Here is a 19,782-nt window from a genome sequence, read left to right on the forward strand (position 1 = left end):
AGTAGTCGTTGTCAGTAAATAGCAGTGTATTTTGTAATATTGTTTGATTTATGACCAGTGAGGATGGTGCATTACTTTTACCCCTGTCCTCTGTTCTAAATCTCTTATATTTAACCTTGTATCTATGGCTTCTCATTCTAAACCCCTGAACCACAGTCTGCTTCTGTCTGCCCTGTCCATTCTTTAATAATTTTAAACACTTCTATCATATCACCCAATAATCTGCGTTATAACAAAAAAGAACCAATTTTTCAAGTCTGTCTTCATATTTGTATTTTCTCATACCAGGCAGCATCCTGGTGAGTCTGTGTTGTACTCAATGCCTCAATATGCTTCCTATATCATGGAGCCCAATACTGCACCCATTACTCTATTGGAGGCCTTATTAAGGTTTTATATAGGCTCATCATTACCTCTTAGCTTTTATATTCTACATCTCTTGTGATAAAACCTAGAATTCCATTAGCTTTTTTTTTTACAGTCTTATCAACCTGAATTGCTACCATTAATGTCCTGTGGACCTGTACGCTCAGATCCCTCTTCTCTTTCATAGCACCAAGCCTACTTCCATTCAGAGCATAATTACTGCTATTTTTTTAACAAAACGGATTAACTCACACTTACAGGTATTGAATTCCATCTGCCACTTTCTAGCCCATTCCCCCACCTTATCAATATTCCTTTGCTGCTTTCCATGGTATTCTAAGGAATTAACTATACCTACTATTTTGGTATTGTCTGAAAATTTTGACACCATTTCCGCTAAGCTTATATCCAAATCATTGATATACACAGTGAATAGAAGTGGTCCCAGAACTGAATGCTGTAGGACATCACTACCCACTTCCAACCACTCTGGAAAAACTAGTCTTAACTCCAACTCTTTGTTTTTTCTCCTCTTAACCAATTTTTAATCCAATTTGCTATCCTCTTAATTCCAGGCCTCATAATCTTCTCTAGTAATCTCCCACGTGGTGCCTTGTCAATGTCCACGTATACTACATCCACTGCATATCCCACCCTCTACCATGTTACCGCCTCAAAGATTTCAAGCTGGCTATGTCTAACTATTTTCATTTTATCTAGATACAAGGTAATTTCATCCTTAATTAAAGACTCTTCAAATTTTCGCTACCACAGATGTTAACTGGCCTGAAGTTATCCAGATTAGCTCTTGTCTCCCTTTTTAAAAAATGAGTACTACATTGGCCACATGCCAGTCCTCTGGCACCCATCCCCGCTCAATAGAGCCCTGAAATATAATTTCCTTCCTCATCTCCCTCAGGAACCTAGAATATGTCCTTTTGGGCCCTGGTGCTTCATCTTTCTGTAGCTGAACCAACTTATCTAAAACTTTCCTTTTACCCATCATCAGATCGCTCATTTTGCTCTCAACCACTTCAGGATTCACCTCCTCTCCGATATCCTTCTCTTTGTTAAAGATATATGCAATGTACTTATTAAATAACTCCACCATTTTTGATCACCTACAAATTGACAGTCCTCACATTTGAGGCCCCACCTTGCTTTTAACAATTCTCTTTTTACTGATGTGCTGGTAACATACTTTACTGTTCCTTTTTGGTGTTTTTTAAAAATATTTTCCTCATACTCCCTCTTAGTGCTCCTTATCCTGCTCTTAACCTTTTCTCTTATTTTCTCATATTCTCCTTTAGGTTTTTTTCAACATTATTATTCTGATAGTCCATCTTCAATTTTAACTTGTTAATTTCTTTATTTCTCCATGGCATCCTACGGTTAGTAGTAGTTCCCTTTTTTAATGGACTATGCTTATTTTGTACACCTCTGCCATTGTAAGCCTACTAACATACTGCTTGAGGAAGGAATTCTGTATACATTTTAGGAATTCTATTCCCTTTTCTTCATTTACTCCCCTTCTGTCTCAATTGATAAGTAAATAATTAAAATCTCCCAGGACAAAAATGTTGTTATTCCTGCTCCTCTGTCTAATCTGATGATTTTCTTTTCCATTTCTTTTCCACAATTTGGAGGCCTATAATATGCCCCTAATTAATGAAACTACCCCTTTTTTAGCTTTGGGCTCTAACCATATTGACTGTACGCCGTTCTTGTTTACATCAACGCATTCTGCAGCAAATATTCCCTCTTTTACCAATATTGCCACTCCAACTCCTTTCCTAGCTTTTCTATCCCTTCTAAATATATCCTGATATGTTATCCATTCTTGTACAGTTTGCAGCCAGATTTCTGTTAATGCTATTAAGTCTAGATTTCCTGTGTAAGTAAGTGCAATAATTTAACCTATTCATTCCTGAGAGATCACTTGTATTTACTGTCTTTTCTGTTAGTGCTCCAAGTTTATATTTCAATAGCAGTTTAAAAGTAACTAACTTCTTGTGTTACAGACACGCGGAGGTAATGAAAAAGATCATTGAAACAGTTGCAGAAGGTGGCGGTGAACTCGGTGTACACATGTATCCTTTTGGAGGTTAACAAACTGAACCAAAATGTTAATGGAGGCTTAGATTTTCATCTTCTAACTTTTTTTAGTGATTACTATCTTATTGCATTTATCTAGTGCCTTTAACACACAGTTTCCAACCAGTTACTTTTCTCACTGGTATCAACTTCTCCAGCCAACCTTGACGATGGGCTAATAAATGGATAACATATCAGGATATATCTAGAAGGGATAGAAAAGCTAAGAAAGGAGTTGGAGTGGCAATATTGGTAAAAGAGGGAATATTTGCTGCAGAATGCGTTGATGTAAATAAGAACAGCGTACAGACGGTCAATATGGGCTAATAAAACAGCTGATTTCTGGCATGCTGAAGCCATCTCCTAATGCACCGTGGCTCATTTCAGCGCACTTACAGAAGAGGTGAGCCACAGGGAATATGGGGTAACCTCAGTGAGCCTGAAATCAGCGGTTTTCCAGACCCCCCCCCCCCCCACATGACTAGGAGATAGAAATGCTGACTGCATAAAAAATGGATGGTTGGCAATGGTGCTGGAGGCAATAATCTATGCCCAGGGATGCCAGCTCCTCCTGGCTTTATGGGGACCTAGGTTGACTGCATGGTCTGGATGCCAAGACTCCACCCAATCTGGCGTTGGATTTCTCCATGCTCTCTGCCATTGGGCGGAAGCTCGCAGCCAGGTTGCCCAGTGCACTTAGAAGTTTGTGTAGCATAGCTAACTGTACTCTTCTGTAGGCTGGGTCCTCGAGGTCTTCATCTCAGCCTCTGCAGTAGGGCTAGGATGCGAGGTTGTCCTCCAGCGACATGTTTCCTGGGCTGTCCTATCCACTTGCTCTTGCTCCTGTGCGCTTGTCTTCAGTGAATTTCCCAGTACAGACCTCTACTCTAGCCTCTAGCCTCTAACCTACGCAGGGTGCCAGTCTCTGACCTGGTGCTTGTTTGGGTAAGTATGAGTGATGCTGTATCTCCTGAGGGATGTCCTCCTTTTCCTCCAGTCCCGCTATGCCCTCTAAAGTTTCAGGATCTGAAAGGGTAGAGAGGGACATGGGTTAGCAGTTAGTGGCAAGGGTAAGCAGAGACTGATGAGTGACTGCTGAAAGCAGCAGCCATTTGTCATACGTAGTATGTGAGGGTGAGTTTTCAATGAGAAGGGTAAGAGGGTGCGATGGCTTAAAAGCCCTGCGGGATTTATCCAGCCTCTCCAGAAGTCACGCTGCTGATGCCTCCCCCTGACCACAATGTCAATGACAGCCTCTTCCAGAGGGGACACGATCTGTATAGATGTTTGGCCTCCTCTTGTGGCTGCCTGCTCCTTGTTATTGTGTGCCAGTTTCTCCTGCAAGAAAGAAGCTGTATGTTATCCTAGTGAGATGTTTTAAGGATATGCATGTCAGGGTAGAGTAGTGTTGCTGGTGTGCGGAGGTGAAGGAATTGATAATGAGAGTAAAAGGTGTAGAGGGCTGCAGAAGGAGGCAGACATTGATGAACCTCTGCTTCTTCAACTGATGGAACCACCATATCATGGGGAATTATATCGGTCCATGCTGTATTCAACAGAATTTTGGCAATGCGCTTGCAAATTTTTGTGCTGCTCATAATGCCACTCATGAGGAACTCTGCATACTTGCTGTCTTCTAGTAAAGGCTCAAACCCATCTTTGTCAGTTATCGAATGACCAGCTAATGACTATACTGCTTGGGGGGAAAAGGGGGAGATGAGCAGTGTCCTGGAACTTCCTACCTAACAGTACTGTGGGAGTACCTTCACCACATGGACTGCAGCGGCTCAAGAAGGCGGCTCACCACCACCACCTTCTCAAGGGCAATTAGGGATGGGCAATAAATGCTGGCCTTGCCAGCGATGCCCACATCCCATGAATAAGTTTCTAAAAAAAAAACTGACTATGGAAGTTCAAAACTAAAACACCCTTCTTTGGCAGCCTCTGTAATCCAATATATGAAGCAGGTAGATCTATAATGCATCAGGGCACTGGTGGTGGTTGATCAGCCAGCCTGGCTCACCATGGAACCTGGAGGGTAGACACAGAAGGCATCAAGGGGTAGGCAGAGAGAGCGGGAACATGGAATTGAGATAGAGCATCAGCCATGATCTTATTGAATGGCAGAGCAGGCTCGAAGGGCCGAATGGCCTACTCCTGCTCCTATTTTCTATGTTCCTATATGACTGAGTGCTGGAATTTTTCCCACTTTGCGTGAGATAACCCTGCAAGCCAGTGCCTGACGGGTAAGGTGGTCTTAGCTGGACATTAGGCAGGAAGCTTTCCAGTGTTCCATACTGGCAAGCTGTATTATTTTAGCTGGCTAAACTCCAGCAGTACCTTTATACACTTGGGTTTCCTTACGCCTTGGGTCTGCCAACATGTGCCTAAGTTCTCTGGACTTGGGGGAGTGGGATGTGCCACTGTAGGGTGAGAGTGTACACTCTGTATTGAGCAAAGAGAAATTCTATTTGTGTAGATATCTCAATAGCTTGTCTTAGAGACATTTAAACATGATGATGAGTTTCACACATGTCAGATACCCAGTTGACTTAAAAAAAAGCTCATCTATATGAGTATTGCCATGTGCTAGCCAGTGTGAGGGATAACCTTTTTTACAGGAAAAAAGTACTATACATTGCATATAAACCTTTTTAAAATAGCTCAATTAAATTTAGTGTTTTTTCATTAAACTGGCTTCATTTTATAGTTAATAGAATTGAATATTAAAATCCATACTATATGTAATCACATTACATGTTTTCAAGTCAATTGTGATACACCTGGGAAGGCACTAAGACCATGAAGATATTTTTCCTGTAAATCAAGTGTTTCAGGTTGGTTCCAATTCAAATTTGCCATGTCTGATTAAATACTTTGCCTGGCCATACTTGGTGCCTTAGAAATCGAGGATCATGCATAAGGAGACTGAGAAAATACATCTAATAGTTTAAAACACAGGAAAGGAAAATAACACTAAGGGAATGTAAGCTTCTTCAATATACAGTGACATCTGGGTTTGGGATTGATCCTCCCAATCCTCTATACCCAACTGTGATGCCACTGTTGGAATGCACTCTGCTCTGTCTGCTCCCAGGTTGCATCTCAATGTTTTGTGATTTAAATTTGACAAGGGAAGGATGAGAAAGCCACCAAGTATGTGTGCAGGAATCTTTTTTTCATTACATTTAGGATTATGTAGCAATGCATGAGCATTGTTCCCCTTTAATCTGGTTTCTGTTTTACTTCCATCTTCAGTTCCTCCTGCCCTAAGGCTGAGAGAGTTTGAAACAGCCACAAGTAAGATCACTTAACATATAGTGTGTTTCTAATTCTTAACCTCTTCAGTCATTAAAGATTTCTAGATGCCCTCCTGAGGGCACAAGAGTATTCAGACTTGTAACACTTAAGTGTTTATTTGCAATTAAAACAAAAGACTCAGTTTTGCAATTATTAATTGTATTGGTTTTTAGTGATGTTTCCTTAACTATTGTTTTTCAGGTACCTTCTTATTTTTTTGAAATTTGTTCAAGCAGTCATTCCAACAATCGAGTATGATTACACAAGACACTTCACCATGTAACTCCAAGTTTACACAATCAAAACATTCTCAGAATATGTTCTGGGTTGACAAAATGCTGCTACCTTTCAACTGTAGCTGATAATTCACTCAACCTAATTCTGACCATTGCTTGTTCAGGTTCAGTTCTTTTTTACAGACGTTCTGTAATGAGATTGGCATGAACTTGTCTGTTTATACATAAGAAGCTGAATTCAATTACCAGGCTTATTTTTCTTTTTTCTCCATGAACCCTACATTTTGTGCTCCCCTGTTCTACTTTTGAGTAAACAACTAAAGCAAATACAGAGACTCTAATTCATGTTTAATTGCTTTTTGAAAATACTGCTTCAGATCATACTTCACATTGGATGTGTTTACTTCTACTAAACCTGTTTATATTTGCAGTATACAAATAAACTAAAATGTCTGACAAAGTTTTTCATAAAATGTTTTGTCTTTCATGCAAATGGAATTGTAACACATGAAATGTGTTTGCGTTCATCTTTGGCAATTAACTGGAAAATAGTAAGTGAACATAATTGGCACTACGCAAGTAAGCAAAGCAGACTAAATTTGGAGCAAGGAATTGAGGGGGACTATAAATGTATTCCTCTGCTATTATGAGCTAATGCTTATCCTGTTTTAGTTTTAAATTGTTCCATTCATTGCCAATATGTCATAATACTTGACAACATTGCACCAGCAATACTTTAATTGCTTGATTTTTTTGAAATTTGAAATGTATCATTGTGAACTGTTTGAGGTATATTGAAAAATGGTAAATTAGATGTGAGACCAAAGAACTCTGCAACATGCTTTAATTTTCACTGCCATTGAACTTGTAGTACTGTCAATTACCTTCTACAATCCTGAACTATATAAGTTCAGAATGTTCTTACTCAGCACCGACAGGAACTGCATAAATCGTTATTTCCTTTTTTCCCATGCTATTTGCATTTCAATTTTCATTTAACTCTCATGATGAAATAAAGCACAGATTCACAAATTTCCAAATACATGCTCAGCACCTACAACAAAATGAGTATTGAGCTACATATTCATGAAATGGAGCAAATACAAAGGGGTAAATCATAAAGGAAAAGTGATTAAAAGTAAATGTTGGGCAGAAAAGAACAAAGAGTAAATAGATCAGTGAAATAATAAAACAAAAATGAAATGGCTAAGTATTTTTAATAATGCTCGTATATGAATGTTTGAAGAATTGGAAACATGTTGAAAGAAAAGTGCAGTGTAATAGGATTAAGAGACACATGGGCAAACCACAAGCTGCTGGCACCTGACACGTCTCCACAGACAGTTTGCTGATTTGAACAGCGCGAATATTGGGCTGCGTACCTCATTGGCAGCGGTCCACAGGTAAACCCCCGGGGGGATCGATCGTCACAACTCGGGAGTCGGGAATGCACTCCTGATCCTCCTGGCACCAGGTGAAGATTTTTTAAAATTCTGTTAAGATTCCATAGATTGACCATTGGCTCACTGAATAATGTTTCCGCAGATTAGTTTTGAATTTACCCCTCTTCAAGTGCAGGCCGTGTCCCCTGTTCTCGATTAGAAGAATCTTTTCTCAGCAATGCAACTAAGAATGGATTAAACAAGCTGCTTTTCAGCAGTTTCAGGTAGGGAAATGGGGTGCATTATGGGGATTCCCAGCTACATCTTTAAAATGGAGGCAGGACAGGAGGAAGAGGAAATGACAGATATCGAGGATAAGGCAACACCAAAGAAGACGACCAGCTGGGAGATACCCTTCTACAGAATCTACATACTACTCCCTCGATTATGACTCAGAAGAGGTCTGCTTAAGTAGGCAATGGTTCAGTAAGGAAACATAGAAGGAACTTTTGATTCCTGTTACAAACTGACCTCTAAACGTCCTCTCAAAAAAAAAAAGGAAACATAGGAACAGGAGTAGGCCATTCAATCCCTCAAATCTGTTCTGCCGTTCGAGTAGATCATGGCTGATCTGTACCTCAATCCCATTTACCCGCCTTTGACCCATATCCCTTAATACTGTGGCACATGGATTTCAATGCAGATAAGTGTGGGGTCATCCATTTTGGACCAAAAAAGCTAGGAACAGTAGAGGTCCAAAGTGATTTAGGGGTCCATATACACAGATCACTAAAATGTAGTGGTCAGATACAAAAAATAATTTTTAAAAGGCTAATGGAATGGTAGCCTTTATATCTAGAGGGCTAGAATATAAAGGGGAGGAAGTTTTGCTACAGCTATACAAATCCCTGGTTAGACTACATCCGGAGCACCTTAGAAAGAATATTTTGGCCTTGGAAGGAGTGCAGCACAGATTCACCAGAATGTTACCAAGGCTTCAAGAGTTAAATTATGAGGAGAGATTACATAAACTAGGCTTGTATTCCCTGGAATATAGAAGGTTAAGGAATGATTTGATTGAGGTTTTTAGGATTTTGAAAGGAACAGATAGGGTAGATAGAAACTTTTTCCATTGGTGGGGGGTCTAGGACAAAGGGACATAACCTCAAAACCAGAGTTAGGCCATTCAGGAGAGAAGTTAGAAAATACTTCTTCACGCAAAGAGTAGAAGTGTGGAACTATCTCCCACAAAATGCAGTAGATGCTAGCTCAATTAATAATTTTAAATCTAAGATCGATAGATTTTTGCTAGCCAAGGATATTAAGGGATATGGAGCCAAGGCGGGTGGATGGAGTTAGGCTAACAAGTTTGCCATTTCCTTATTGTCGATTACAGTATCACCTGTGTCTGTCTTTAATGGGCCCACATTTCCCTCAGGCACTTTCTCTTAATATATTTATAAAAACTTTTACTTTTGGCCTTAATAGCCCTTGCAAGTTTTTTTTTCATATTCCTTTTTGCAGCTCTTAATATTTTCTTTGTATCTATTGCTTTTTATAGCTCTCTCATTCTGCTGGATTTCCACTTTTCTTTACATTTGTGCAAGCCTCTTCTTTTAGTTTTATACTGTACCTCATTTGTTGACTGTGGTTGCTTAAGTACGCAAGTGGAGCTTTTGCCTTTTAGGGGTATGTACTGGTCAGTCCAGTTTACTGCAGCCAGTTAATGTCTCATTCTTTCTAAGTCAGCCTTACTTAACTTTAAAACCTTGGTTTGTGACTCTCCCTCTTCAGCCTGTAATAATATCTGTAATAAAAACAGAAAATGTTGGAAACACACAGCAGGTCAAGCAGCATCTGTGGAGACAAAATCAGGGTTAACCTTTCAGGTCGATGACCTGTCATCAGAACTGTAACAATATCTGGTTGCTTTTCACAACCAATTTGAAGAAGCTAGAAAATGAAGTTCAAAAGCTTTATTCAGTTAGAGCTAATATCAGATGTAGAAGATTTTCAACTTGCTGCCTGGAGTAGAACAAGTGTTGTGGATTGACTGCCCATTATAGAAACTGGCCAAAATTAATTTCCATTAAAATCAATGGAAATGAAAAGAGAAACAGAAACAGGCAGAGATAATTTCTAACATGGCAGACAGTGCTGATAACAGAACTGTGGTTGCTTTTGTTTGTTTCTGTACGCCCAACTATCTACTATTTATTTTTCTCATTGGAGAGATCAAATGGTGTCTTTCTGTTTAATAATATTTATGTTTGTGTTTTTTTGAAATGATTTAAATACAAACTGGGCGATGAATGTGAATAGGTTTTCAACTAAAGTTTTAAATTAATAAAAAGACACAATCTAATTGTTTACATTTACAATTCAAAAGCTTTAGGACTAAAAATTCTGCTTCTGTGCTCCTGGAGCACATATCTGAAATTGTGCTCTGCTTGCTTGTGATTTTCCATCCATTCATTGAATAGATGGCAGATCATGGGCTGAGGTTCCACAGTTTTCTGATAGGTGCACAAAGGCAGGATTTTAACCCCCAAATCCTTTGGGAAGCAAAATGTTTGCCCTTTATTTCCACAGCTACATTAATGCTTGCAGTTGAATGAAAAAACTCAAAAGCATGTGATGTAACATTTTTTTTAATAACAATGTGAACCATTTTGTTTTATCCAAAAAAAAATTGGGCCATTTTCTTCTGCTTTGTGCCCAGGGATCGCTTATTTCCCAAGTGCAAGACAAAGGAAAAGAGGAGGTGCCCCACGATGCCCAGTGCCCGCTCCCTTTACGTTGCCTGGGTATATCCGAAGGTTGCCCAAGGGAGTGGCACTCTTGAGCCTGGAACAGGGGTGGGCCTGATAATCGTATGCTACTGAGCCACCAGCGATGTCAGAGCGCTTCCCATTACATTTTCCTGGGTCTTTTTGCTTGGGTTGAGAATGGGCAAAACCCAGCATTTTTAAACGTATAAAATAAAAACAGAAAATGCTGGAAAACATTCAGCAGGTGGAGCGAGAAACAGAGTTAACGTTTCAGGTCGATGCCCTTTCAACAGAACTGTAAAACGTATAACTGGTTAAAATTAAAGTTTAAACTGGCATTTATAAAACGTGTTTCTGATTTAAGGCGCACAGCCCCTCCTGAGATGCGCTAGTATTTTAAAATATAAATTCCGCAGGAGTTCCCCCGATCCGTGTTTGCGCCATTTCTCCGGGACTTGTACGGATCTTGCACCGAAGTTACGGCAGAGAAGCCCCCCACCGCGGAAATTCAACTCCCAAAGAGCGGTATTAGCACACAGGAGGTGACTCACGGAGTCTGTGTTTACCTAAAGGCTTGTGACGGGTCTATGCATATTGATGGCAGGGTTTGTTATTTGATGTTCTGTTACGGAAGTGGCGGGGATGGATAGATAGATAGATAGATAGATAGAGTCAAATCCCCGGGTCACCGAGTCCGGAATGCGCACGTCAGATTCCAAATAAAACTGGGCAAGTTCGTGGACTTTGTGGAAGGAGATTTACGAGGCGCGGATGAAAGCATGAAGCGCTGCTCCACACTCGTGCTGCTAATTTCATCTCTAATACACGGAGGATTGGCGGCAGTAAGGCTGCACCATGTGGCTGCTGTTGAAATTGAATGGGTTTATTCCAAACGTGGAGGAGAAAGGTTCGATCCACTTTTAGGCACATCCAACTATTGATTCTAGTGACACTGAAAAAATTATTTTAAAATTACCGTTTCTTATCCGTCTATGACTTCTGTAAACATCTCGAATTATATCAACTGGTGATTTGATTATTTTCCCTCCAAAATATTAAATCATATGTCAGTCTTTGCGTTCGTGGTGCTAAGTAGCTGTTTGGCCGTTTTAAGGCTAAGCTAATACATTTCTGAAATGGTGCATTTTCAGTTCGTCTGCTGCAACAGAAACCTATCGGAAGGTCGTTTACAAGGAGTATCAGGACTCCGGATTTACCAGAGAAAAAGTTGTCCCAGAGTGGAGAGGTAACTATTATTTTAATACAAAATCAGATGTAATACCGAACAGTCAAGAGATGCTTGAGTTAAATCAATTGTATCGTTTCTATTTCCTATGGTTGAAGTAGAGATGAAAATAAGTTTATCTTCTGGTTGTGATTGGCTTTTAATCTTTCGTTTTACTTCGTGGGGGATTGTTACAGGTCTACTGGGTCCCACTCTGCGAGCAGAAGTAGGAGATACTTTAAAAATCCATTTCAAGAATAAGGCCGCTTATCCTTTCAACATTCGCCCACAAGGAATCTCCAGCGGGAAATCAGCTGACGGTAAGATTGGATTTAACGCTTGTGGAGTCGGTCGAGGTGTACAATCAGACCTCTCACTGACTTTATTGCTAAGCGCAAAGCAGTGATTTATTTTTCAACAGTTTGAACTTGATAGACTTTATTTACACATTTCATTGTGAGGAATCTGTTTCTATCGCGTATGCAAACGTGTATTTTAAGTTCGTGCCAGATTCTCCTATGAAAACCACAATGTGTTAGACTCATTGATATTAAATCAGGAATTTGAGCATGGATATTATGTGCATCTAGCTATTTTAAAGTAAGAAGACTAGTATAAGTTGGTGCAGTGCATTCATCCAGTCTCCCCTCAGGGGTTTATGCCCTTGATTTCCTCTTCCCCCCACCTCCATGGTGAGTTCCTGATCTTTTGTGTAATATTAACTGGAGATACTGAATGGAGACTAGGCTCAGAGGAAGAAATAATTAGACAATAATCACTTGGCCTATCGCCTGTTACTTTCCAGCTTCACTATTCGGAAATAGAAATGTGTGAGGACCATCCAAAGGTCACTGGACATATCACACACCTTGAAAATTTCATCTATCCTTCATGGAAGACTGCTGGAGGGGCTGCACTCAAAATGGCAAGTTGTTGCACACGATATAGCCAGGTCCCTTCACCCAGCCTTCTGAGCAGCAGTGCAGGAGGTCACAAAGACCACCACTCACCGCATAATGCATTCACACTTGGTCCGATTCCTACTGGGTCTAATTACTGGAAAACACCTTCACTCCCACACCCATAGCATACAGCAGAATGTTACTGTCCATTTTAATGAGACATATGGCATCAGAACAGATGATATCTGTTATCTTTTGCCTGGAGCTTGGAAGAACCAAGCAATCAAGCGCTCCTTCCTGCATTTCTAAATGATATAAATCCTTACCCCCCTCCCCCCACCTTCATAAATAACTAAGAACAGTGTAGATACTGCTGGGCCTTACAGTGGCATATCTGGAAGGATGTTGGGACGTAGGGGGAGCAGGTTGAAGAAACATCTGCCCCTCCATTAGTATTTGCCATTCCTGCTCTGAAGGGATGGAAACCCAGCAGCGATGGGTTCCACCACTACCATTACACCCGACCTCTACATCATTAGGAATGGACATTTTGAGGCTACGTGAATGTAATTTCCTAAATGATTTTTTATTAATTAAGGTTGTTCATAGTTATGTTTTCAAATAACAGGTTTCTGATCTTAGCCAGGTCAGCAATAGGGTCCCTACAATTGGCCTTAGTGCCCCTGGGATAGGGAAAGAAGAAGATAATTCAGGGTTCCTGCTCCTTATTACTAAACTGGAAAGTTTGTGTGTGATGATATCAAATGAGGACAAGATCGGGTTCGGCTATCATACATCCATGATTATAAAGCATACAGAAGTCCATTCACAAGGTAACCAACATAAAAAGGGTGTTGAACCATGAACCAGTAAACACTGCCAGTAGAATTGTGCAATTGTGTATAACTACCTTTATTCTATGTAAACACACATTTTAAATGCAACATTTTAATAAAATTAGAATTTTCTGATTCTCAATGCAGCTTAATTATTTAAATAAAAACCCATTTATGGAAACAAATAAAAAAGTAGCAGGGAATATTGGGGGTGATTTTAAACCCCAAGAACGGGTGGGAGTTGACAATAGTTGTTTTTTTTTGGGTCGCAACCGCAAAATTTTCGGACATTGCATTCCCAGTGGGAAGCCTGTACTTTTCCGCGCCGATGTTAAACCCGGAAATAAAGCCAGGTTGCGACCCAACAAACAACTATTTTCAACTCCCACCCGTCCCCAACCCACCCATTTTTGGGGTTTAAAATCACCCCCATTGTGTTTGTCAGGCAGAATAATTTCCAAATGTACTAATCGCCTTTCTGCAATATTTGATTTGTTTTGTTTTAAGCTTTATTGAGAAATCAATGTGATGGGCCAAGGTGCATAGTGCAGGGCACAACCAAAATTGAGCAGGCAAAAAGAAAAGATAAGATCGGAATGTAAGTACAGGAGTAGGCCATTCAGTCCCTCGAGCCTGTTCCACCATTCAATCAGATTATGGCTGATCTTTACCACAACTCCATTTACCTGCCTTGGATTGGGAAGGAATGATTAGGTGACACGTTAGGAATATTGATAGATAAAGAAAGACTAATGGTGGAGACATAAAATGTAGAACTGGTAGCTGTTGATTCATCTCGAGAGACTTGACGAAACTTTGAAAAAACTGCATCTTTGAAGAATTGAAAGAAACAAGATTTTCGTTGCCCCATTGAAGGATATAGAATAGATCAAGATGCAGTGATTCAGCCATTAAAGGAAGTTGATGAATGTAGAATGGAAACATCAGCAAGAGTGGGTAGGATTAAATGATGAGAGGACAGAGTCCTCGGGTACCCCTGAGTTGATGGAAAAAGAGCCAGGGGTGATGAAACAGATAGAATGATTTGAGAGCAAGCTGGATAGTCACAAACATAGTTTTGACCTTTTTTTTTAACTATTTGACAGTAATTTATTTCAAAGTAGATGGTGCCAGACTCTGTGCCTTCATAGGTGCCTAAGACAATGACAGAGATGTGTAACATAGTCAATAAAGACAACAATGGAACAGCCATAATAAAACTCTCACCAGCAAACATTGATTATGCCAAAACTTTATGCCATAATTTTATAAGATATTAAGGGGAACAGATAGGGTGGATAGAGAGAAATTATTTCCGCTGGTTGGGGATTCTAGGAGTAGGCGGCACAGTCTAAAAATTAGAGCCAGACCTTTCAGGAGTGAGATTAGAAAACATTTCTACACACAAAGGGTGGTAGAAGTTTGGAACTCTCTTCCGCAAATGGCGATTGATACTAGCTCAATTGCTAAATTTAAATCTGAGATAGATAGCTTTTTGGCAACCAAAGGTATTAAGGGATATGGGCCAAAGGCAGGTATATGGAGCTAGATCACAGATCAGCCATGATCTTATCAAATGGCGGAGCAGGCACGAGGGGCTGAATGGCCTACTCCTGTTCCTATGTTCCTAATTTAAGAGCTGCCAGCAACTTCCATAACTGTAAAGTACCAATGTAAGGGCAATACAGCAGTAGTCAGAAGAATAAGATGGATTACTTTTCTTAGAAACACGTCTTGCAGTGTCTGGATATCCTTGCTGTAGTATGGGAACTAGAATTACACACACAACTTCAGATCTGGACATATGAGTGCCTTGTACCGGCTCATTGTCATATCCTGAGATTTGTGCTTTATCCCTTTGGCTCTACATTGCAAGATCCGATTAGCTTTCCTTACCGCTGCCACACACTGCACCATTGTCTCAGTGAGCTATCCTCCAAAGCCCCAGATCCCTCTACCATTGCAGCATTTTTCCGGGGTTTCTGCAGATCTTCCATCAAAGTTACAGCAGATGATTCGGAGAACCTTTACGAAAATTCAACTCTGGGACATGTTCAGATGGGTGTAAAAGATCGTACAGCACTATTTGAAGAGCAGAGAGTTCTCTTGATGCTCTGGCCATCATTCTGCCCTTAATCAACACCATCAAAATAAAATAATCACTTATTCATCTGATTTCCAGTTTGTAGGACCTGGCTGTGCACAAATTGACTGCTGCATTTGCCTACATAACAGCAGTGACTGCACCTCAAAGTAACTCATTGGTTGTGACATACTTTGAGAACCTATTTAGATGCATGTTCTTTTTTAGCATAGGGACATCCTCCAGTACCCAAAATCTGTTTCTGATGTTCCATTACAACTGTTATGTGCAGGGCCTGGTCAGTAAACCAGGCTTCTCTTAACTTATCTTTAACTGTTATCTGCAAATATTGTGCACTTCACAGCTGCGTTAACAAAACTGAGCTGGGTAAATGGTTTATTAATTGCTTGAGGAGTTTGAAGGATCGTTATTGCAGATGCATTGTGAATTTTTGTTACCACTACTGAAATTGCATTCTCAGGAATCACCAACTTCAGAATCAAGAGTTTCCACGATTTCATTGGCTGCTTATAATTGACAATGAAAGTGCACGTTTTTTACCCTTTTTTTGGAAAGCCTAGCCCATAATCGTCGAGGTGAACATCGTCAAAATTGTGGTCCCACTTGGTCTAAGGCCCACAAAAAATAATTAGTGCTAGTGACCACTTTGTTTAGGTCTCTGCACTTTGATGGATTTTGGCTGGTGGCTTTGATAAGTGTGCTAGCACACATTTTAACATTTTGGTCAGTAGTCTGTGGCAACGTAAAGTCATCACTATTAGAAAAAAATCCCAGCAGGAAACTTCATTGTGTTACTGCCAGGAATTTTAGTCTAGGAAGCCTCACCAATGAACCTGTGTAACTTTCTCCTCCCAATCCTCCCCCTTGAATTCACATTATCAACAGTATCAAGTTTTTGATGGATTACCTATGTGTTTTGAGAAACAAAATGATTCAGATTACAGAGGGCAGTAGCAGGCAGTTTGTACAAATCTACACCAGTAATTTCTGCGCGTGTTCTCCTGATCTCCCACCATAATTTTGGTGAAAAACGTCCGCTTACACTGTTTCTCCGGGGTTTCCACTGATCTTCAGTGGATGATCTTACAGTGGATGATTAAGAAACCCCTGTGGAAATTCTACCCCCTGCAATTTTGTAAGTGTTCAGATCGATCACAAGACAGTAGTTGTGCAGAGTTTGCCCTAGTTCCCAATTTATGTGTCATATTTTTATCAGCAGCACAACATTGGGCCAGATTTTGCTGTGAGCGGCGAACGAACGGCGCCAGCCATTCGTAGACTTGCACTTGCCCACAGACTTTCCATGGGGTTTTGCACGGAAAGTTGCTGTCTGCAAGAGATCTGAACACCCTCGACAGGGCATCTGGGACCTGTGTGAACAGGGCAAGCAACTGTGTGTCTTCGTAACCAATCAGATTGAAGAATTGTTATCGCGCAGCGCAGAGTCTGAACCAGGAAGTGTAAGTTAGAATAATGAATTCAAAGTCAAATCAGGTACAGAAAGCTTAATAAATAGAAGGAGAGAAAGATTGGATTAAAGAGTGAGATAAAAGAGACAGAAAGGAAAAGTTAAAAAAAATTATTTAAATTTTTTGAAAAATCTCCAACAACAATTAAAAGCTGAAGGAATGAAACTCCACACTTAGTTAATTTTCAATGCCAGAGAGGTTGTTTGGCAGTAATTAAGACTTATCACACCATTAAAAGGTTGCTTAGGCTAGAATGGACAAGCCCTAACTTTTTGTGGCGAGTTTAGTCCATATGTACGACGTCAGTACAGGAACCTCATGCCAGCCAGATGGTGAGATGCCGTTTTCACGCAGTTAACGGAGGGGCAGCGCATCTCGGACAGCAACTTCCAGATTTCCGTATTTAACTGCACATCTCCGCTTGCCTGAAGTTGCTGTCTAATTTACGCATAAATAACAGTGAGCACTGTTAGCTTCACTGCTAGTTTGACAGTAAAATCTGGCCCATTATCTTAATCTCTCTGTAATTTCAGCCTCATTACCTAAGGGTGATGTGCTTTGACTGATAAGATTTTCAGGACTGTTGCACCAGTGAGATTGCAACCCTGCACTAAATGAAGTCATGGATTAACATCGGATTTAGAAACTTGGTCCAGTCATGTTAGTTAATCTGATTGCGTTAATCCATGTTCAGAAGCAAATTGGTTAATGATGAAGTCTGAGTTTCAGTATTGCTGACTTGTAAAGATTATTTGTAGGAAAGGGGTGAACAAACAAATTCCATTCAAAGGACACAAGGTCATACTACTCCCTCCCCCACTGTGTCCTTTACTGGTGCTTTTAGGCATGGGCTTGAATCCATTGCATAGTGGGTAATACTGTTAGATTTAATAGTGTTTGAATGTTATTCATTTATTCGTACACACATAATCATAAAATCTATTCAATAGAATAAATCTATTCAATATTCAATATCTCAATGTACTGAAGACATTAGTCATGGCTGTCCAGTGCTAAAGTTACAATAGATGCATCATACACTCCTCAATTATTCTCTCTGGTCATTGTTATACTTCAGGTACTAGTTTTAGACGAGTACCTGCTTAAAGGAATTTGGAGCTGGCCAACACTAATTATAACTGCCTGCCCTGCATCACCCTCTAGTCAGGGAAAATGGAGCTCTACACATTTGTCTTACATGCACCATTAATTAGCATCTGAAGCAGATTACATTCTAATGTTGACAAAGAGGCAACAAGATGATTAACATTAGTGCTGAAGCTTGCTTTCTGCTAACATTGATATTAAAGTTGACTCTCTGCTAACAACCAGTAAACCTATTGGGAATTTTTTAAACTTCATTTTGCACCTGTTGCCGTTATACTGCAGCCAGTGTGTGAGACTGCCTTCTTCAGCTGGTCCCACACCGCCTGCCTAAGTTCAAGTTGCACAACTTGACATGAATTGACACTTCAAATTACAATGCTGAAAACTCTGTGCAGAGACACAAAACATGTTTAACCTAAAATATTTAACCTAAACAGACCCACCAGTGTTTGCAATTATCATGCGGTAAATGTAAACTTTCACTGCAGATGTTGACTCCATACATTACAATAATTCATTAATTTGATTGCTGCACCATGTTGGCAGGTGCCCTGTGTAAATAACTTAGTAGGGCAAGCCATTTATTTATTGATAGCCTGCTTAATGTTTAACACAATTGTATGTATTAGAAAGGGGGCATCTCAGTAACAGCCAATAATTGTACCAAACAGTTAATTATTAATGACAGCAAGAACTTTTTTGGCATGTTGTCCACTCAGACTGTCAATGTAACCTCTGTTTAAAATGTAAAGCTGCAGATATTTTGTGCAAATAATAGGTATGTTACAGCAGCCATGGGAAATCTGGTAATTCTGAAAGATTTGATGGCCCTCTTAGTGAATTGTCTGGGAGCACTGTCGAATTGTATAAACTTAGCTGGTAAAGAGGACATTGGTGACTTACCTTATAGAGAAGTGTACAATGAATTGGCTTATCTGGCAAAAAGTCATCTGTGGCTCCCTGAAATGAGCCAGTGGTGTAGAAGTTCAGAGCTGCGGTTGCTTTCTCTGCCACAATCAGAACTGCCCGTGTGGTGAACCTTGATTGCAGAACTTGCTGCAGCAACAGAGTTCCTCTAAAGCTTCATCGCTGAAATGTATGCTTCTGAGACACTGCTTCTGTGAAAGGTCTCTCAAAATGCGCTTGGGCCTATACATCCTCCTGGATGGGTTCTGTCAGGATGGTCTGGCTCTCTTCTGGTGCTGCCTGATTAATCTGGCTTCCCATGCAGCCTCCTGCTGCTCCTCTTCCTCAATCACGTGTGCTCTCTCTGACTCATATTGTAACCTGTACATCTGTAATATTGCCTTAGAAATTATGCGTCCTGATTCATTTCTGATCTTGTTTAATTCTTTACATTTTTTCATGTGCTTCCCATAAGAATAAACACCTTAAGAAAGGATCCTTTCTAACAATGTTCTAAAATTGCTTTTTTCGAAGTACTAGAGGCTGTTGACTTTACTGACCAGTATGATACCTGGAAATTTGTCCTCCTTTTGAACTTGTTTGTAAACTAACTAACCTTTGGAATGGTTGAGGAATGCTCTCCCGCTAATTCTGTAATTTTAAATGTCGGCAGGGCTTAATCCTAGCTCACTTATCTGCCTTTTCTGTTTGATTAACAGCGTGCAGTTTCCATTAGATTTCAAAAGTACTGTATTCAGCCAATTCTAATTCAGGCTGCAACCAACAGAGTAAGATTTTAAAATTTACTTACCTGAATGTGGAGCCGGGAGGAGCAGAAGCAATTGCCGTCACCGCCCGACTCCCCGAACACCACCACTACTTCCCGACCCGATTGCCCCTCTTCCCGACCAGTTGCAGCCTTCCCGGTCTCCCCTCTTCATCACTTACCTCTGAGGGTTGCTGCTAGCATCACAGCAGCCTGATCTTCAAGCCTGCTTCACCGCAGAGCTGCCCATTCATGTCCGCAGCTCGGCGGCTCGATGGAACTAACGCCCGAGACACAATATCGGGTGCGCCTCGGGCC

At 40.4% G+C, this 19,782-nt stretch overlaps 2 protein-coding genes across 2 annotated transcripts in view; both read left to right on the top strand.

Moving 5' to 3' along the window:
* atg3 (autophagy related 3) overlaps positions 1-6,456 on the top strand; it is a 51,308-nt gene extending 44,852 nt beyond the window's left edge. Inside the window, exons 10-11 of the mRNA XM_067992910.1 lie at positions 2,388-2,456; positions 5,962-6,456. Coding sequence (XP_067849011.1) covers positions 2,388-2,456; positions 5,962-6,043 — 151 coding nt within the window. The 3' untranslated portion in view covers positions 6,044-6,456. The remainder of the gene's footprint in view (positions 1-2,387; positions 2,457-5,961) is intronic.
* Positions 6,457-10,911: 4,455 nt separating this feature from the next.
* Positions 10,912-19,782, top strand: part of f5 (coagulation factor V) — an 80,325-nt gene continuing 71,454 nt past the window's right edge. Inside the window, exons 1-3 of the mRNA XM_067992911.1 lie at positions 10,912-11,056; positions 11,301-11,395; positions 11,572-11,694. Coding sequence (XP_067849012.1) covers positions 10,929-11,056; positions 11,301-11,395; positions 11,572-11,694 — 346 coding nt within the window. The 5' untranslated portion in view covers positions 10,912-10,928. The remainder of the gene's footprint in view (positions 11,057-11,300; positions 11,396-11,571; positions 11,695-19,782) is intronic.

Source organism: Heptranchias perlo, chromosome 11, assembly GCF_035084215.1.
Source record: "Heptranchias perlo isolate sHepPer1 chromosome 11, sHepPer1.hap1, whole genome shotgun sequence".
In the NCBI taxonomy this organism is placed as follows: domain Eukaryota; kingdom Metazoa; phylum Chordata; class Chondrichthyes; order Hexanchiformes; family Hexanchidae; genus Heptranchias; species Heptranchias perlo.